Source organism: Salmo salar, chromosome ssa16 (assembly GCF_905237065.1).
Source record: "Salmo salar chromosome ssa16, Ssal_v3.1, whole genome shotgun sequence".
Lineage (NCBI taxonomy): Eukaryota > Metazoa > Chordata > Actinopteri > Salmoniformes > Salmonidae > Salmo > Salmo salar.
This window is the reverse complement of record NC_059457.1, coordinates 77,891,657-77,913,313: the sequence shown is the minus strand read 5'-3', so window position 1 is coordinate 77,913,313 and position 21,657 is coordinate 77,891,657. Positions and strand designations below refer to the sequence as shown.

The 21,657-nt window shown below is 43.5% G+C and overlaps 1 protein-coding gene across 1 annotated transcript; it reads right to left on the bottom strand.

The window, feature by feature from the left end:
* Window positions 1-5,245: 5,245 nt before the first annotated feature.
* LOC106573017 (adhesion G-protein coupled receptor G7-like) lies at window positions 5,246-16,065 on the bottom strand (the record flags this gene model as incomplete). The annotated part of the gene is made up of 13 exons (XM_045696715.1): window positions 5,246-5,618; window positions 5,857-6,016; window positions 6,290-6,448; window positions 6,929-7,010; window positions 7,277-7,608; window positions 7,854-7,966; window positions 9,855-10,007; window positions 13,913-14,082; window positions 14,371-14,484; window positions 14,875-15,008; window positions 15,099-15,235; window positions 15,355-15,498; window positions 15,961-16,065. Coding segments are annotated over 13 exons (2,007 nt in total), but the record flags the coding sequence as incomplete, so codon positions are not given.
* Between the last annotated feature and the right edge of the window lie 5,592 nt (window positions 16,066-21,657).

Genomic DNA, 21,657 nt, shown 5'->3' with positions numbered 1-21,657 from the left:
TCATTGTTTTCCTTTCAAGGTCAAAATTCTCCTAGATGAATCACCTCACACACAAGCACACTGAAAAACACACTCTCTCTGGTTCTCCCAGCAGCCTTAGCAAATCCAACTTTGGGCTGGAAGCTGAGCTCCCACAAAGTTCAGCAAACTAGCTGTGTGATGATTCAGAGCTTGGATCAGGATAGGGGCTGGAGAATCTCGACATTTCCTGTCCACAATCTCTCAACCCCTGGTTGATGACCCTGGATCCAGTCAGCTTCCAGCTGAGCCGTTGCTGTGGTAACAGACTGTTGTGTTTTGAAGGCCTTGCATTTTCCTACATCCAGAGAATGTATTCTTTATGATTGTGATGTCATGTTCTCCCTCATGTCCCCGCTGTTGTTTCTGTTTAAATAAGATGGAGGGGGAGACATTTATCTGGCTTGAATGTGTTGTCATGTATACATGAATCTATAGAACAACTCACATGTGAAATCATGTGAAAACAAGTGTTTTTGGAACACTTCACATGTGAAATTCATGTGTTTTGATTCAACGTTGTTTCCACATCATTTCAATTAACTTAAAACTTAGAATAGTTTCTAGTTTCTGACTCGTGCAAAATAGAAGCATTCAGTCTGTCGATATTTGCAGTCCAACCAAGGTGCATGGCCCTAATGAAGGCTCAAAGTCTGAACTGTTTTTAATAATAAAGAACTTATTCCCTATAATAGTGGGCAAAATGTATAGCAGTTCTTTAAGAATGTACCCCTAAATTAGCCTTATGAAACAAATTAACCTTGAATTCTTGAAATTAGACATACATAAGGAAAAGTGTATATGCTAAAAGGCTTTTCATAAACATCTCTACCTATCTGCACATTAATGAGGAAGACTGGTGAACAGCTTGGATGGACGTTCCACTGCCATAATAAATCCCCCTTTAGAGGAAGAGTATTGGCGCCACCACATGGCAGTTGAAGGTTGACACAGAGGCTATGTCAAAATCAAATGGAATTGTATTTGTGTAGACTAACCGTGAAATACTTACTTATCAGTACCGGTACGTGGGTCACTGGTGAAGCCCCCAACAAAAGAAATCCATATTTCAACATGTGTTGTGATAATTGCTTGTTTGCTCTATAACCTGATAATTCATTTGCCTTGCGACCGTGATATATAGGCATAAAGGCCGACACAAGACAAAGCGGCAGAATAAATTCAACCACACCTTTGTTTTATCACAAAACCGTATAGCTCTGTCAAATGAAGTCCACAAAGCATATTGCGTGTACAGTAACAGACAGTTACATGACCTGCTGCATGGCCAAGCAAGTTAATGTTTCCGACATTTTCGGACCACAGAGAGTTATCACAAGTCGCAAAGAAAACAGGAGCTGCCTCCTGAGTGGCACAGTGGTCTAAGGCACTGCATTGCAGTGTTAGCTGTGCCACTAGAGATTCTGGGTTCAAGTCCAGGCTCTGTTGCAGCCGGCTGTGACGGAGCACAATTGGCCCAGCATTGTCCGGGTTAGGGGAGGGTTTGGCCGGCAGGGATGTCCTTGTGTGGCTGGCCGGGCGCAGTGCACGCTGACATGGTCGCCAGGTGTACGGTGTTTCATCCGACACATTGGTGTGGCTGGCTTCCGGGTTGAATGGGCATTGTGTCAAAAAGCAGTGCGGCTTGGCTGTGTTTGTTTTTCGGAGGAAGCCCGGCTCTCGGCCTTCGCCTCTCCCGAGTCCGTACGGGAGTTGCAGCGATGACATAAAACTGTGACTACCAAATGGATACCACGAAATTGGGGAGAAAAATGGGGTAACAATTTAAAACAGGCGCTGCCTCCACTATTCCAGCAAAACTTCAACATTTGAACATCATCAAATCACCTCTGCTGAGTCTAATACACTGTCAACTAAAATATACCAAAAACAATTTAATCCAATCAATGTAAGCTAAATATGCTGTGGCTGCCAATAGTTCTGATTTCTGTGTGAGTAAAAGTAGAAAAACATGTTGACTCACTCTAACGGTTACTTGTAGAGAAACGCCAATGCCATCCTCCTCTCTTTCATGTTGAGGAAACGGTCTATCACTCTGCCATACAGTACATGCTTTAATTTTTTGTTGTCCTAGGCTACCTGGCTTCCATTCGTGGGCAACATTAGCTAGTTAACATTAGCCTTCTACATCTAGCTACATATTGAACTTCCATCCTCAGGCTATAGGCACAACAATGTATGTATTAATGGTTGGATCAGAATCGCCATTATAATCATTGGCTAGTACGGAGAATTAAATAAAAGCACAAGGCCAAATCCCTATCTCCATCCATGGCTAATTTAGGAAAGGGACAATTTTAGCTAGCTAGCCACGGGAGGACAACGAGATGCAACAGTTCAATTTGTTCCGTGAATGACGTATGGGACTTGATAGGAGTGACGCCAAAATCCGAGCTGGTTTTGCTTGACACTTTTTTGGGGTGAGCCAGGACCAGTCACAGTTGAGTTCGCTTAGCTCAACGCTAATTGTTTTATACTTTTTTTTATCAAGGGAGGCCAGATGCACGCTGGATTCACTTGCCTTCAATGCTACGGGCATCAACAACGTCGTACTCGTTTGGACCAGACATAATGAGATAGATGGCCTACGCGTAGAGAGACAGAGGGCGCTGTTTTGCTCGCTAGGATGCTTTCTCCTGTGAGATAATTGTTTTTATTTGGGGGGGAAGCCTGGCATCCCTTGGCATCCATGAATACAAAATAGTGATAGAAGGAATAAATGCACAGTGTCATGCATACTTCAATTATTTGAGACTTACTAATGGTGTGAATGTGCTACACTACTGGGTACCAGTAAGGAGATATACTAACTGTCATATATAGTGACAATATCATTGCCTGTTGAGGTAGAGAAAAAACAAATCATATGTAAATAAGAATTAGTATGAACTGTACATCAGACTTTGTTTGAGCAGCACAACACAGATACACAGTACAGTTTGAGCATCATAATTCCTGGTGACAACATCACCCCTTGAGATCACAGCCACATTACCATCAACATCAACTCTCCATAATATACTGCTCAAAAAAATAAAGGGAACACTTAAACAACACAATGTAACTCCAAGTCAATCACACTTCTGTGAAATCAAACTGTCCACTTAGGAAGCAACACTGATTGACAATAAATTTCACATGCTGTTGTGCAAATGGAATAGACAACAGGTGGAAATTATAGGAAATTAGCAAGACACCCCCAATAAAGGAGTGGTTCTGCAGGTGGTAACCACAGACCACTTCTCAGTTCCTATGCTTCCTGGCTGATGTTTTGGTCACTTCTGAATGCTGGCGGTGCTCTCACTCTTGTGGTAGCATGAGACGGAGTCTACAACCCACACAAGTGGCTCAGGTAGTGCAGCTCATCCAGGATGGCACATCAATGCGAGCTGTGGCAGAAAGGTTTGCTGTGTCTGTCAGCGTAGTGTGCAGAGCATGGAGGCGCTACCAGGAGACAGGCCAGTACATCAGGAGACGTGGAGGAGGCCGTAGGAGGGCAACAACCCAGCAGCAGGACCGCTACCTCCGCCATTGTGCAAGGAGGAGCAGGAGGAGCACTGCCAGAGCCCTGCAAAATGACCTCCAGCAGGCCACAAATGTGCATGTGTCTGCTCAAACGGTCAGAAACAGACTCCATGAGGGTGGTATGAGGGCCCGACGTCCACAGGTGGGGGTTGTGCTTACAGCCCAACACCGTGCAGGACGTTTGGCATTTGCCAGAGAACACCAAGATTGGCAAATTCGCCACTGGCGCCCTGTGCTCTTCACAGATGAAAGCAGGTTCACACTGAGCATGTGACAGACGTGACAGAGTCTGGAGACGCCGTGGAGAACGTTCTGCTGCCTGCAACATCCTCCAGAATGACCGGTTTGGCGGTGGGTCAGTCATGGTGTGGGGTGGCATTTCTTTGGGGGGGCTGCACAGCCCTGTGATTAGGTACCGAGATGAGATCCTCAGACCCCTTGTGAGACCATATGCTGGTGCAGTTGGCCCTGGGTTCCTCCTAATGCAAGACAATGCTAGACCTCATGTGGCTGGAGTGTTTCAGCAGTTCCTGCAAGAGGAAGGCATTGATGCTATGGACTGGCCCGCCCGTTCCCCAGACCTGAATCCAATTGAGCACGTCTGGGACATCATGTCTCGCTCCATCCACCAACACCACGTTGCACTACAGACTGTCCAGGAGTTGGCGGATGCTTTAGGCCAGGTCTGGGAGGAGATCCCTCAGGAGACCATCTGCCACCTCGTCAGGAGCATGCCCAGGCGTTGTAGGGAGGTCATACAGGCACGTGGAGGCCACACACACTACTGAGCCTCATTTTGAGTTGTTTTAAGGACATTACATCAAAGTTGTATCAGCCTGTAGTGTGGTTTTCCACTTTAATTTTGAGTGTGACTCCAAATCCAGGCCTCCATGGGTTGATAAATTGGATTTCCATTGATTATTTTTGTGTGATTTTGTTGTCAGCACATTCAACTATGTAAAGAAAAAAGTATTTAATAAGATTATTTAATTCATTCAGATCTAGGATGTGTTATTTTAGTGTTCCCTTTATTTTTTTGAGCAGTGTATAATACCAGTCATCCTTTATTGTAATCTTGTTTAGTTTAGGCTAGTATCGATTGGATACACCACAGACGAATCCGGCCCACGAGCCCATTCAATCTGGCCCAGAATAATTTATGTTATCTTCTGATTTTTTTTATTATTATCTCAAACGACATTGAAATGTCTCAAAACAAATCTAAACTGTGTTGAAATGATAATGGACCTACATTTATAGTCTCTTCACTCTGTCCAGCTTGATAAAAGTCAAACAAAACCTAGACAGCTTGGGAGCATGGAAAATTCTAAAAGCGTTGGATAGAGGACTATTTTTAGCAAATGTTGACTGCGAGGAAGTATAATATGTTAAATACAAAGTGTGTCATCGCTGTCGGTTCACCTGACAGGTACTCTCCACCCTGCGTCTTCTGTGAGCCGGATGGCACTGCAATCGCTACTCCTTCCTTCAAGGAATCACCTTTATCCACCAAATACAGACCGAACGTGGCCCGCAGGGAAAATTAAAGCTTAAAATTAAAGCTATTTTCTGAGATAGTGTTTTTTCTCACAAAAAAATACTGAACAGTTTCAAAGAGAATAATCAGTTTTATTCAAAAAAGTTATGTTTTTTTTTTTTTAAACATACATTATGGATATACAGTATTTACAAAAATGCGCATAGCCAAAAAATCCTTGGACAACAACTTCTGAGGGAATTCACAGTAACAATACATTGATACAAAATGGTGTGTATTATACTGTATATTATATGACAATAGTGGAGGTATACAAAACATTTTACAACAGGTTGAAACTGCAGCCCATCAGTTAGATGTCTGTGGAACAAGGTGGAAATGACACAGTGTCCTGCTGTGTGTATGATTCTACTTTATCACTGTGCTTTCCTCGCCATAGACTGAACTTCCTAGTGGGATGCAGGATTCCAAAACTAGAGATAGATTTCAAAGCACTTGACATCTTTTTCTTGACAATTGCTGTTCTTGCTGTGAACAGAATGAAAATCTGGAAGCCCTGTGGAGCGAAAACAAAAACGTTATCAAGTATTTTCAGGAACACACAAGGACAAACAAAAGGTATCGTTTCCATAAAGACCAGCTCAATTTATTTATGTTTAGTAGGTGTCTAATTTTCAATCATGTCTGGATTCTGTGGTACAATAGTACACTAGTATTTATAGTTTACATTTTAGTCATTTAGCAGACGCTCTTATCCAGAGTGACTTCCAGCAGTGAGTGCATACATTTACTACCTGAGTGGTGGTGAGTACACAGAAGGAGATGTTGAGTATGGTGTACATGGTCTCGTTCTGTGTAATGAGCAACAGATAGCCCAGGATCCAGGAGAGACCGAGCACCACAGCCAGAGAGAAGCTACTGAGGAACTTCTTCTTCATCGATGTGTGTCTTGTACTGGGAAACATAACCAACATACTTAGATTGCTGTAATAGACTGCTGTAATGCTGTGGTAGAAGAACAGTATGCTTCCATTGACTGAGTGGGTTAGAGCGTGGTGCTCATTACAATTGTGATTTGGTTTCTAATGACTAATAATAAATAAATATTTTCTAATAGGCTTTTCATTGAAAGACAATTTACACTTTAACAAGCTTGTTGGCAGGCATTTAATTCAAGACTGATCTTTGTGACTCCAACTTTCTACTTTGTGTCCCCATTAATGTTACCTGGTTAAATGTGGGTTGGTCTTGCCTGTTGTAACTGCAAAATATATCAACATCACCGTGTTGAAGATAAGCATGAACGCCACAGGGATCAGAAACCCCCAAAACATTGGCAGCTTGAAGTCAAAGTTCCCCTTTGGATCGAGGGCAGCAAGCCAGCAACTGAGAGGTCAAATGAATGAGTGGGACAATGTGACAGACAAAACAGGCAGTGATTTGAATAATGTGGTACAAAGTAAACATGGTGGCATAAGTAAACAAGAAACCTTTCAACACAATGGATCATTCTTTTAGTTTTTTACAACTTTTAAAATTGGTCTTTACCATCGTTAAAAGCATGCAATAAGATCATTGATAGGGAAAAGCTTTTACAGTATTAGTTATAACATTTTATACAGCAATTGCCCCACATTGATATTGGTAGTACAGTACAATTCAGTACAGTTCATGTGAGAGATATCCATCACCTCCAGCTCGTGGCTTCAGCCAATCAGACTGTCCTATTGTACCCCACACACTGCCCATGCAGTGGTTCACAAACCAATAAATGCGTTGAGCCGGGTCGCTCTCTTTCAAGTACCGCATAGTATAGTACAGTACAATACAGTACAGCGTAGTAGTACAGTAGTAGTATTGACTCACAATTCCTCCTGCCTGTAACCCAGTGGATCATCCACTCTGTAACTAATTCCTAAGGTGAGAGCCACCACAACCGCAGGCAGTCCTAAAAGACAGAGAATGATGTTGTTATTTCCTGGTAGTTTTGCATGCAGCCATATACAGAGTATATACAGTATATACACAATATACTACACATACATCCTCTAAAGACATATCATCACTATACAAGTTGCTTTTAAGTTCTATTCCAGGCTTATTTGAACCTGAAAATATCACTGAGCATTAGTTTTGGTTAAAGGAGCCCAGGGCTAATGCCAGCCATAGCTTCTGAAACAACTAAATACTTTATTTTTCTCCATGCTGTCCTACCCCATCCGATGGCCACGGTATAGGCTGTGAAGTCTGACGGGCTGGTGGCCAGGCTGTTTCTGATCACCAGGAAGACATGTGTGGCATACAGCGTGTTCCAGGTGAACGTCCCCAACAGGAAGTACTGCAGCAGGACCGCCACTACAGTACAGGGCCCTCTGTCCCGCTCTGTTTGTGTGTCGGACGGGGGGAGAATGTTGTCCTTCTGTATTTCAGGTCTGTCCAGCTGTTTATGAGGGTTGTCCACTCCCAACATGAAGAGGAGGGTGAAGATCAGGAGACACACGCAGACGCTCACTAAGAGGACCGTTGGGTTGGATTTGCGTGATTTCCTGGGGATAGGTGATAGACAACAATATGTTAGGGAAGTTAGATGTGCAGCTATGGATTTGTTGGTTCATTAATAGTGGGTTTCATAATGGTTTCACCTATCAAGCCCTGTTGGATCAGACAAAGTGCTTCTTTACACTATTGATCGTTCTGAATTGGGTCTGGAACCCTGTAGTATCTTACCGGGTCACTATCTGGAATGTTACTGTATATTTTGAATTGGTTCTGGAACCCTGTAGGATCTTACCTGGTCACGATCTGGAATGTTATTGTTAAACTCAACCCTATGATGGACATGGAGCATCCCAATATGGTGATCCAGTTTAGCGCTTCAGCGTATATAAAATCCTTCCTGTACGACTGCAGAAAGAAAATAAAAAGATACATTTCAACAGTAAGTTTGTCACAGTCAGAAATATTTGTTGACGATAGGCCTATGACATTGGCCTATGTCTCATCCTGCGCTGCGCAGAATATCAGATCTCAGTAACAATTGGAGACATCCCCATGGCTTAGGCTACCACATCCTTATGATTGCAAGTATATTTTTTCATAAGCGCAACGTGACTGCAAGAGACAGGTTTTAATGTCTGACTGAAATACTGGACAAATCAAACAAAATTCTAAATTGGTGGTGGTGTTTGAATTTGTTGATAAAATGTGGGATGTGATTGTTTGGTTGCGGGACAAAGGTCCAAAATGCAGGACTGTCCCGCACAATCCGGGACATGTGGTCACCCTATTCCCATGGTGAATGGCTAGGCCCACTACTGTATGAAACCACTGTCATGACGTTGGCCTGTGGGTAAGGTTTATGACCCCCCATAAATACCTTTCTCCCTTCCCCTCTCTTTCTGACTCTACTGAAGGGCTCTCGAATAGCCCTTGTTAAACATAGAGAGTCTGGGAACATCAAACAAGTGGGGGGAAAGGAACCATATTTCGGTAATAGAACCAGTTGGAAATATGCGTTGGTACGTAATGAGTATGGATGTCAGTTCGGTTGTCATCTGAGACATTATGACTGATGACAGGACGACATAAACTGTACCTGGGAAAGTCTACACATTCTAGTTATCAGATTCACATGGAATTCAGATTATTTCAGATATATTACCGCCACAATCGATATGTTGAAAACAAGTTGTGGGGAGGCAGAGGCACAGAAACTCACATCAATACCTTTCTCTGATAACACTGAATCTAAGAATTGATGCTATAGCTAGCAATCAATAGGAAACTGACTGAACCACTCAAAAACTCCCCAGCTTTCCAAATGGATGTTAGTTGTGAGGGCCGAGATGCCCGTTCATTCATTTACTTTTGTTCGCTACATGTCGGGGATGCTATTCACAAGGACATATTGTTCTGTCTCACGATTCAGCATGAAACTGCACAGAGGATCAGCTGCATGGCTATATTGCCGAAAAACAGATTCCATGAGATCGAATGGTGGACAAAAAAACCCAGACTTCGTTGACTTTCTGTGTAATGAAAATAAAATGTGTCTCCTTGCCTATGTAAATGACATATTTGGGAAACTGAATGCAAGCATGCAGGGAAAATACAAAAACATTCTACAGATGAGTGACCGAATCAGTGCATTCAGAGAAAATATTTCTTATTGGAGAGAAATCTGTTTGACTGTGATCCTACCTCAGTTGACATGCCGGTAAGTGAAATCGAAATCAGATTGTGCCGTCATATGACCGAATGCTGCAGATAAAGCATTTTGGTTCCTGACCCAAAGTGAATAAATACCCTGCCGTCTCCCTCTGAGTATTAAAACTCATGGTACCCCATGACAGATCATATCTGTGTGAGACTGGATTTAGTGCATATCGATCCAGGTTGGAAGTGACAGCAGAGATGAGGTGAATACTGGGAACCACACCACCTGATTTTGAAAACCTCTGACACGACATGCATCATGTCTCTTGAGATAAGAGACTTTATGTCAGACCAATTTACATTGACTGTCATAGTCCCACATTAAATGTATGTGATGGTAAGTTGAGAAAACAATCAGAAATACTGTTAGAATATTTTGCAATTGACTTCCATAGCACCATAGACACAAATAAAAAAGTTAACATTGGCTCTTAATTACAAAAAGAAATTCACAATGGTTGGGGTCACAGGAACTTTCCGATATCAAAATGGGGTCATGTTTCAAAAAAGTTTGGAAACCCCTCCATAGGTCAGAGTGTCATCAGTAAAAGGGAGATGAAGGCAGCTAGCTACTCACCATCAGCACAGCGAAGTTAGTGGTGTGATTACAGAAACATTGCAGGCCGTCTTCTGAGTGGTTGACTTTGGAGCAGCCATAGGTGCTCCAGTCTTTCAACGTGTAGTTCCATGACACGCAGGCAAAGTCATAGAGGGAGGCGTTGTGGACAGCCTGAGAAGTGAGAACAGAAACAAACTCACTGTAAATCCTTCAGCAAAAGACGTGCATTCACAGTATTCCTCATTTAAAAAGATGTATAAAGTCAATTGTGAAGTATGAAAGGTCATCACGCAAATGTGGAAAGAAGAAGTTTCAATTATGATAGATCATATTATATACAATGCAATATATGCTTTCTTGTTCTTAATGGCGGATAAGCCATTAGTCACCTTAATTATCAATCAAGTACAAGGGAGGAACAAAAATCCACAGCCACTTGGCCCTCTGTGGAAAGAGTTTAACACATGACTTAGAGTTGACTTTTTCCACATTTTGTTATGTTTCAGCCTTAGTCTAAAATTGACTTTTTTTAAATCCTCAGCAATCTACACAAAGTACCCCATAATGACAAAGCATAAACAGGTTTTAAGAAATGTTTGTAAATATATAACATTTTTAAAACTGAAATACTGTCACGCCCTGACCATAGAGAGCCCTTGGTTCTCTATGGTATAGTAGGTCAGGGCGTGACTAGGGGGTGTTCTAGGTTTATTATTTCTATGTTGGTGTGCTTGGTATGGTTCCCAATTAGAGGCAGCTGGTAATCGTTGCCTCTAATTGGGGATCATATTTAGGCAGCCATTTCCCCACTGTGTTTTGTGGGATCTTGTTTTGAGTTAGTGCATGTGGCACCTCTGATGTCACAGTTCGTAGATTTTTTTATTCTTTTGTTCTGAAGTTTCGCTTAAATAAATATGTGGAACCCAGATCACGCTGCGCTTTGGTTCCGAGTATGCTTTCAACAACGATCGTGACAGAAGATCCCACCACAACAGGACCAAGCAGCGTGTCCAGGAGGAGAAGGTATCCTGGACTTGGGAGGAGATCTTGGATTGGAAGGGATCCTGGACTTGGGAGGAAATCCTGGCAGGACAGGATCACCTTCCTTGGCGGCAGACGCAAGGAGAGAAGGGAGGACAGCAATGACACCGGGGTTCGTGGCCACAAGGGGTGGGCACACGGGTGAGCCAGTGACAACCTGGGAGGAGATAGAGGTGATCGGTCGACCCAAGGAGAGTACCAGAGCCCGCCTGGGAGTCGATGGAACAGTCCGAGGAGGGATACTGGAGAATGGAGTTGGCTAGGAGTATGCGGCAACGCAGGCGTCAGTAGGAGAGTGTCACCAGTCCGGTGCAACTTGTGCCGGTCCCACGCATCAGGCCTCCAGTGCGCCTCCCCAGTCCGGTACGTCCTGTGTCTCCTCCTCGTACTCGCCCTGAAGTGCGTGTCCCCAGTCCGGGACGTCCTGTGTCTCCTCCTCGCACTCGCCTTGAAGTGCGTGTTCCCAGTCCGGTGCGTCCTGTGCCAGCTCCCCGCACTCGCCGTGCGAGGTGTGTCATCGTTCCGGTACAATTTGTGCCGGCTCTACGCACCAGGTCTCCAGTGCCCCTCCACAGCCCAGTACATCCTGTGCCAGCTCCTCGCACTCGCCGTGAAGTGCGTGTCACCAGTCCGGTGCCATCTGTACCGGCTCCACGCACTAGGCTTCCAGTGTGCCTTCCCAGTCCGGTACATCTTGTGCCTGCTCCTTGCACTCGCCCTGAAGTGCGTGTCACCAGTCCGGTGCCACCTGTGCCGGCTCCACGCACCAGGCTTTCGGCGACGGTTCCCAGTCCGGAACCTCCTGCGACGGTTCCCAGTCTGGAACCTCCTGCGACGGTCCACAGTCCAGAACCTCCTGCGACGGTCCACAGTCCAGAACCTCCTGCGACGGTAAACAGTCCGGAACCTCCTACGACGGTCCACAGTCTGAAACCTCCTACGACGGTCCACAGGAGCCTCCCTCTGCGCCGGTGCCCAGTCCAGGCACAGCGTCCAATCCAGCTCCAAGGCCGGAGCCCTCCTCTGCGCCGGTGCCCAGTCCAGGCACGGCGTCCAGTCCCGCTCCAGGGCAGGAGCCTCCCTCTACGCCGGTGCCCAGTCCAGGCACAGCGTCCAATCCAGCTCCAAGGCCGGTACCCTCCTCTGCGCCGGTGCCCAGTCCAGGCATGGCGCCCAGTCCTGCTCCATGGCCGGAGTCCTCCTTTGCGCCGGTGCCCAGTCCAGGCACGGCGTCCAGCCCAGTGCCATGGCTGGATCCGGGGTCTGGGCGGGGGCTACAACCTGCACCGGAGCCGCCACCGACACTAATAACCCCCCCTACCCTCCCCAGTTGGTTTCAGGTTTTGCGGCCGGAGTCCACACCTTTGGGGGGGTACTGTCACGCCCTTGGTTCTCCATGGTATAGTAGGTCAGGGCGTGACTAGGGGGTGTTCTAGGTTTATTATTTCTATGTTGGTGTGCTTGGTATGGTTCCCAATTAGAGAAAGCTGGTAATCGTTGCCTCTAATTGGGGATCATATTTAGGCAGCCATTTCCCGACTGTGTTTTGTGGGATCTTGTTTTGAGTTAGTGCATGTGGCACCTCTGATGTCACGGTTTGTTGTTTGTTTCTTTTGTTCTGAAGTTTCGCTTAAATAAATATGTGGAACCCAGATCACGCTGTGCTTTGGTCCGAGTACGCTTTCAATGATGATCGTGACAAATTCCTTATTTACATAACTATTCAGACCCTTTGCTATGAGACTCGAAATTGAGCTCAGGTGCATCCTGTTTCCATTGATAATCATTGAGATGTTTCTACAACTTGATTGGAGTCCATGTGTGGTAAATTCAATTGATTGAACATGATTTGGAAAGGACGCGGTCTCACAGTTGACAGTGCATGTCAAATCAAAAACCAAGCTATGAGGTTGAAGGAATTGTCCGTAGAGCTCTGAGACAGGATTGTGTTGAGGCACATATCTGGGGAAGGGTTCCAAAAAAATTCTGCAGCGTTGAAGGATCTTCCTAGAGCTGGCCTCCCGGCCAAACTAAGCAATCGAGGGAGAAGGGCCAGATGGTCACTCTGACAGAGCACCAGAGTTCCTCTGTAAAGATGAGAGAACCTTCCAGCACTCCACCAATCAGGCATTTATGGTAGAGTGGCCAAATGGAAGCCACTCCTCAGTAAAAAGCACATGACAGCCCGCTTGGAGTTTGACAAAAGTCACCTAAAGGACTCAGACCATGAGAAACTAGATTATCTGGTCTGATGAAACCAAGATTGAACTCTTTGGCCTGAATGCCAAGCGTCACGTCTGGAGGAAACCTGGCACCATGCCTACGGTGAAGCATGGTGGTGGCAGCATCATGCTGTGGGGATGTTTTTCAGTGGTAGGGGCTGGGAGACTAGTCAGGATTGAGGGAAAGTTGAACGTAGCAAAGTACAAAGATAGCCTTGATGAAAACCTGCTCCAGAGCACTCAGGACCTCAGATTGGGGCAAAGCTTCAAATTCCAACAGGACAATGACCCTAAGCACACAGCCAAGACAATGCCGGAGTGGCTTCGGGACAAGTCTCTGAATGTCCTTGAGTGGCCCAGCCAGAGCCCGGACTTGAATCCGATCGAACATCTTTGGAGAGACCTGAAAATAGCTGTGCAGCGATGCTCCCCATCCAACCTGACAGAGCTTGAGAGGATTTGCAGAGAAGAATGGCTGTATTCGCTGCCAAAGATGCTTCAACAAAGTACTGAGGAAAGGGTCTGAATACTTATGTAAATGCAATATCAGTTTTTTATTTTGAATACATTTACTAACATTTCTAAGGACCTGTTTTTGCTCTGTCATTATGGGGTATTGTGTGTACGTAGATTGATGAGGTAAAATAGCTATTTAATACATTTTTGAATAAGGGTGTAACGTAACAAAATGTGGAAAAAGTGAAAGGGTCTGAATACTTTCCAAATGCACTGAAGATAATGGACAACTTCCCATTATATTTCACAGATATATTTGGACCACGATGCGTTTATTGATTCTAAGATAAATCTTACTGTGGGCTTGAAGAGCATCTCAACATGTAACCCAGACACTTGTCCCAGGTTAGCAGAGATGACACTTCTGCTGGTCCCTGAAGAAGCAGTGAAAGCCCTAGACCTGAAGAACCGGTCGTTTTGGTAGAGCACAAAACCAATGGAGTGGTTTGTGTTTTTACTATGCAAAACTGAGTGGAGTGAAATTGAATGAGAGGGTAGAGGGATAGAGAGATTGTTATTCGTATCAGGACTTCATATACATGAGTAGCTTGACCTTGCCTTGTAGAACTATCATGGAAGCCTAATTATTTCTCAATAGTTTACCTATCCATATGTCATGTGACTCATCTTTATTGGACGATCTAAATATTTGGCATTGCTGACCTGATTTTGGTGACCACAAAGAGCAGTTAAGCGCTCTATAAAGAAATTGAATCTTGAGTTCATACACTGTTTGTATACCAACATTGACTCACCTGGTGGGAATTTGATAACAATCTGGACATTGGTAACACCTCCTTTGTCAGCTATCAGTTCAGAGGTGTTGGTGTTGAGATGAATTCTTTTGGCCACAAAATTACCAGATCTTCCTGGAGAAGGAGATTAATTTTATTTAAACAGTTATAGCAGAACAGTGTTACTTCTTTACCACAGGAGGCTGGTGGCACCTTAATTGGGGAGAATGGGCTCATGGTAACGGCTGGAGCGGAATGGTATCAAACACATCAAACATGTGGTTTCCATGTGTTTTATGCCATTCCATTCGCTCTGTTCCAACCATTATTATGAGCTGTCCTCCCCTCAGCAGCCTCCACTGTATCTGTTCTAGTCTGTAGTATAACAAATCAAATCAATTCTAAACCTTATTGACAGCAGAGGAGAAACATTTGAAAAATGAGGAGATAGAATTAGACTGTCAACACAGATATAAACTATCACTTTAAATGCCAGTATGTAGGTTCACTAGCAGTCCCACCCACCAGTCAGAGCAGTAAACTGGATCCCTACTGAGTCACTTGGTACTTGGACCGACTGGACTACCAGGTTGGGCTGAACCACCAAGGACACATTATTGTGCTGGTCCAGGGAAAACATCTCCAGGGTCTCTGTGAGGCTGGGAGAGAAACACAGAAAAACATTAGTTTGCATGCACCATGCAGACAAGCAGAGGCACACATAAACTCAAACATATGCAGAAATACACACCACCACACATGCACGCTCACACACACACACACACACACACCTCCTGTACTTTTGGACAGCGTCTCTCTCCTGTGTACTCTCCTCATTGGCATTCAGCAGCTGACTGATGGTAGTTACAGCTGCCACTGCGATGTCCTGCAACATAATCAAAACCAGGGGATGACCCTCAAGTGTTCAAATCACTGCAGTAACAACCTCACGTTTCTCTCCAGAACATGTCATAGTTCACGACTTGATTTCAAAACATCCAATACCTCTGTGATATTTGCAGACTGAAGCAGTGTGTTAGCTATCTGAGCTGCTGTGGTGATGTTGTCAGCTGACAGCTGCTCTGGTTGGGAGGTCAGGATCTGAGTACTGAAGGCTAACTTTAGTAAATCACCTGGACTGCTGGAGATCTGAACAGGGAGAGAGAACGATTTATATTTTAGTATTGTTTTTCAACAGAACATTGTATAAGTTGCAGCAACATGTTGAACTGTGAGTACATTTGGATATTATAATTGCCAGTACTAACTATGTGGCTCAGTTGGTAGAGCATGGCACTTGCAATGCCAGGGTTGTGGGTTCAATTCCCACAGGGGACAAGTATGAAAATGTATGCACTCACTACTATAAGTCACTCTGAATAAGAGCATCTGCTAAATGTAATGTAAAACACAATAAATACAACAACAACAAAAAAGTCATCAACTGTTAAGCAGAATAAAGGAACAGAATACATGAGCTGAAGGTAAAAGCCAGTTGTTACTCATCTTCAAACTGTAAAATCCACTCCTCTTAATGGTAACTGACCTGAAAAATGCTAAATTGAGGCTGGACATAAATCAAGATAATAAAAAATATGCCTATTGACTTACATTTCCTAGAATGTCACTGAGGGTTAATTCCCGCTCTAGCTTGTAAATACGACCAAACACTGGAGATCCAGTGTCATCTGAACATTCTGCTAAGGCTTCTGGTAAACCATCTAGAGGAACCAAGATAGTAAAGATGTTGTGTTACCTAATACAACATTAATTAGGACTGTAACATTTTTGTCATTTTAGGTAAATAAAAGTAACATAACACTGGTTGTCTTCTTACTGTTATAATTTTCAGAATAAGCAGACCAGCCAACCACTGTTCTTGGGAAGGAGAATCCATCCTTCATGGTGGAATTGCAGAAATACCCTATTGAAGTAAAATGCATTTCAACATGGAACAAATGTATGAATGCAAACATGAAATGCACATTCTGAATGTGAGATCCAAGAAGTAGTGTTGTGGACTGTGAATGGTAGATCCAGGGTTAGGTATAGTAGTGTAGTATTGTGGAGGAGTCGGAATGGTAGATCCAGGGTTAGGTATAGTAGTGTAGTATTGTGGAGGAGTCTGAATGGTAGATCCAGGGTTAGGTATAGTAGTGTAGTATTGTGGAGGAGTCTGAATGGTAGATCCAGGGTTAGGTATAGTAGTGTAGTATTGTGGAGGAGTCTAAATGGTATATCCAGGGTTAGGTATAGTAGTGTAGTATTGTGGAGGAGTCTGAATGGTAGATCCAGGGTTAGGTATAGTAGTGTAGTATTGTGGAGGAGTCTGAATGGTAGATCCAGGGTTAGGTATAGTAGTGTAGTATTGTGGAGGACTCTGAATGGTAGATCCAGGGTTAGGTATAGTGGTGTAGTATTGTGGAGGAGTCTGAATGGTAGTTCCAGGGTTAAGTATAGTGTAAGTGAGTGTTTACGTACCTTCTGAACAGGTCTCTCCGGTCCACTCATCAGGACAGATACAGACTCCACTCAGCTGCTCACCACCGTTGATACAGACCAGGGGAGGGGATGTGGTGGTAGAGGTGGTGTTGGAGGGGATGGTGGAGGTGGTGGTAGAGGTGGTGGGGAGACTGGTACTGGTGATCGGGATAGAGGTAGGGTAACCAGTAGTTTGTTGACCAATAATATTTAGGGTTATAGGGGCAGTAGTAGTTGGAGGGTCAGGGGTTATAGGAGCAGTAGTAGTTGGGGTAGTTATGTCAATGGTGGTTGGAATGGCAGAGGATGTGGTGAGATTCCCCTGTGATAAAGACACTTTAAAAAAAGATCATTAACTCAGTAAACCACATAAACAAGGATGCATAGTGTCAGTTGCTATAAGCATAAGAGATGATCCATGTTGTTCCAGTTTCGTTGTGTCTGCATCAGTGTAGAAATGTTTTCTACTGTACTTTATGAGAGAAATATGTCATTATCTCTGCCAATAAATGGTTGACATTTGATAGCAAAGGCTACTCTGTCATCAACTGTATCAGACCTGACAGTAGTCTATTTACAGTCTGTAAACAGCGGATTAACAATAAATCTAAAAAGTGTTTGGATAAAAATAAAGTCTGAAATAATGTCTTCATTGATGCTACTGTATCCCTTGCAGCAAACAGACATAACAGCAATCAATCATTGACTATAAATCAAACTTCAAAATTCATAAACCAAACTGTAAAAACAGTTAGGTCATATATTGGCAATAATCATTTGTTAAGTTAAATGTATCATACATTTTTGCACATCTGAATTGAAAGCAATTTTCCAACATAATTCTCAATCACAGAAGACTCTTAACACCAGCATCATACACTGAGTATACCAAACATTAGGAACACCTTCCTGATATTGAGTTGCACACCCCACACACTTTCGCCCTCAGAACAGCCTAAATTCGTCAGGGCATGGACTCTACAAGGTGTCAAAAGCGTTCCACAGGGATGCTGTTGACTCCAATGATTCCCACTGTTGTGTCAAGTTGACTGGTTGTCATTTGGGTGGTGAACCATTCTTGAGTCACACGGGAAACTGTTGAGCATGAAAAACCCAGCAGCGTTGCAGTTCTTGACACTAACTGGGGTGCCTGGCACCTACTACCATACCCTGTTCATAGGTACTTAAATCTTTTGTCTTGCTCATTCACCCTCCGAATGGCACACATACTCAATCCATGTCTCAATTGTCTCAAGGCTTAAAAATCCTTCTTTAACCTGTCTCCTCCCTTTCATCTACACTGATTGAGGCGGATTTAACAAGTGACATCAGTAAGGGATCATAGCTTTCACCTGGATTCACCTGGCCAGTCTACAGTGCCTTCGGAAAGAATTCAGACCCCTTGACTTTTTTTCACATTTTGTTACATTACAGCTTTATTCTAAAATGGTTAAGAAAAAAAAATCCTCAGCAGTCTACCTACAATATCCCAAAATGACAAAGCGGAAACAGGTTTTTAGACATTTTTGCAAATGTATTACAAATTAATAACAGATAAACCTTATTAACATAAGTATTCAGCAACTTTGTTATGAGACTCGAAATTGAGCTCAGGTGCATCTTGTTTCCATTGATCATCATTGAGAAGTTTCTACAACTTGATTGAAGTCCACCTGTGGAAAAATCGATTGATTATTTGGAAAGGCACACACCTGTCTATACAGTGAGGGAAAAAAGTATTTGATCCCCTGCTGATTTTGTACCATGAGGTCGAAGGAATTGTTCGTAGAGCTCCGAGAAAGGATTGTGTCTAGGCACAGATCTGGGTGTACCAAAACATTTCTGCAGCATTGACAGTCCCCAAGAACACAGTGGCCTCCATCTTAAATGTAAGAAGTTTGGGACCACCAAGACTCTTCCTAGAGCTGGCTGCCCGGCCAAACTGAGCAATCGGGGGAGAAGGGCCTTGTTCAGGGAGGTGACCAAGAACAAAATTGTCACTCTGACAGAGCTCTAGAGTTCCTCTGTGGAGATGGGAGCACCTTCCAGTAGGACAGCCATCTCTGCAGCACTCGGGCCTTTATGGTAGAGTGGCCAGATCCTTGATGAAAACATGATCCAGAGCACTCAGGACCTCAGATTGGGGTGAAGGTTCACCTTCCAACAGGACAATTACCGTAAGCACACAGTCAGGACAATGTAGGAGTGGCTTCAGGAGAAGTCTCTGAATGTCCTTGAGTGGCCCAGGCAGAGCCCGGACTTGAACCTGATCGAACATCTCTGGAGAGACCTGAAAATAGCTGTGGAGCAATGCTCCCCCTCCAAACTGAATGCGAGAAACTTCCCAAATACAGGGGTACCACGCTTGTAGCATCATACCCAAGAAGACTCGATGCTGTAATCGCTGCCGAAGATGCTTTAACAAAGTACTGAGTAAAGGGTCTGAACACTTATGTAAATGTAATATTTCATTTTTACATTTTTCATAAATTAGCAAAACTGTTTTTGCTTTGTCATTACGGGGTATTGTGTGTAGATTTAATCCATTTAAAACATTTTAGAATAAGGCTGTAACGTAACAAAATGTGGAAAAAGTAAGGGGTCTGAATCTTTTCTGAAAGCACTGTATGTCATGGAAGGAGCATGTGTTCTTAAATCACCCTGAATGAATCAAATATAGAGCAAGTCTTACCTGTAGCAAAGACAGCCGTAATCCATAGCTCCTTCATCTCTGCTGTTTACAGGCATGCAGTGTCAGCAGACTGCACATTATTAGGACATCTGTTGGTCTAATGCTGTGCTGCTCTCCACCTACTACAGAGACTGCAGTGACGTGCAGGTACCAGTTAATGATTTACTATTGAAATTAAGGGGGATGACCTGTACATTGGCTCCCACATAACTCACATTGTCAACAGGATCAGTAAAGAACATGACAGACATTCTTTGAAAAGAGATCAGATATGACTGGATGAATAAATTAGATACACATGGATGGATACTGTGAGGACCAGTCAACCGATAGCATTACCCTTCTCTATGCAAAATATAATTGGTTGCACCTGGGAAGGTACTTTACATGTTTTGGTTAACAGAAACATTTTTCCACTACAGCATGTGTAAATAGATCTCCTGATTATAGGGGAATCATTTTTTTAAAAGCAATGGAACTGGGTTGGAGGTCTGGATTAGATTGTGAGGGCACTAGAGGGTAGACTTCTCTAGAACATGGTTTCCGAAACTATCATTTAGAAACAATTGAATTGTTGAGTACTGTCACAGCCAGAAGAGGACTGGCCACCCCTCAGACTGGTTCCTCTTTAGGTTTCTTCCTAGGTTCTGGCCTTTCTAGGGAGTATTTCCTAGCCACCGTGCTGCTACACCTGCATTGCTTGCTGTTTGGGGTTTTAGGCTGGGTTTCTGTACAGCACTTTGAGATATCAGCTGATGTAAGAAGGGCTTTATAAATACATTTGATTTGATTTGATTAAAATGTGCATCGACACAGCACACAACCATATGAACCCAATCTGACCACTGCTCTTGCCTTCTCTGAACCCTTTCCCTGTTCCTTTACAGTTCTGGATGGCTCCTCTCATTAAGGCCACATCATGCCCTGACCTAGTCCTAGAAAACACTCTGAAGTTTCTAAAACGGTTTGAATGATGTCTGTGAGTATAACAGAACTCATATGGCAGGCAAAAACCTGAGCAAAATCCAACCAGGAAGTGGGAAATCTGAGAATTGTAGTTCTTCTTTTGAATCCCTATCGAAACTATAGTGTCTGTGAGGTCACGTTGCACTTCCTAAGGCTTCCATTGGCTGTCAACAGCCTTTAGAAACGTGTTTCGTCCTTCTCCTGTTACTGGGCAGAAAATAGGAGCTCAGTCAATGAGTGGACTGCCTGAGGACAAAGGACTTGGTCATGCGCGAGCCCGCCAGCACGCCGTTCCTTCTTTTTTTTCTTGAATGAATACGCTATTGTCCAGTTGGAATATTATCGACGTTTTAGGTTAAAAAGACCCTATGGATTGATTGTAAACAACGTTTGACATGTTTCTACGAACGGTAATGGAACTATTTGACTTTTTGTGTCTGGATTTACGCTTGAGGGTTATGCCTTTGGATAGTGATCTGAACGCACGAACAAAACGGAGGTATTTGGACATAAATATGGAGTATTTCGAACAAAAATAACATTTCTTGTGGAAGTAGGAGTCCTGTGAGTGCATTCTGACAAAGCTCAGCAAAGGTAAGAGAATATTTATAATACTAATTCTGAGTTTAGTTGACCCCAGAACTTGGTGGGTATCTGTATAGCTTGCTTTGATGGCGAGCTATGTACTCAGAATATTGAAAAATGTGCTTTCTCCGTAAAGCTATTTTAAAATCTGACACAGCGGTTGCATTAAGGAGAAGTATATCTATAATTCTTTCAATAACTGTTGTAAATTTTATCAACGTTTATGACGAGTATTTTTGTAAACTGATGTGCACATTCACCGAGAGTTTTGGTGGGAATACATTTTCTGAACATCATGTGCCAATGTAAAATGGTGTTTTTGGATATAAATATGAACTTTATCCAGCAAAACATACATGTATTGTGTAACATGAAGTCCTATGAGTGCCATATGATGAAGATCATCAAAGGTTAGTGAATATTTTAGCTGTATTTTTGGTTTTTGTGATGCATGTCCTTGCTTGGAAAATGGCTGTGTGGTATTTCTTGTGAAGTTTATGTCCTAACATAATCAAATTTTATGCTTTCGCCAATGTGGTTAGATTAACGAGAAGTTTATCTTTAAAATGGTGTAAAATAGTTGA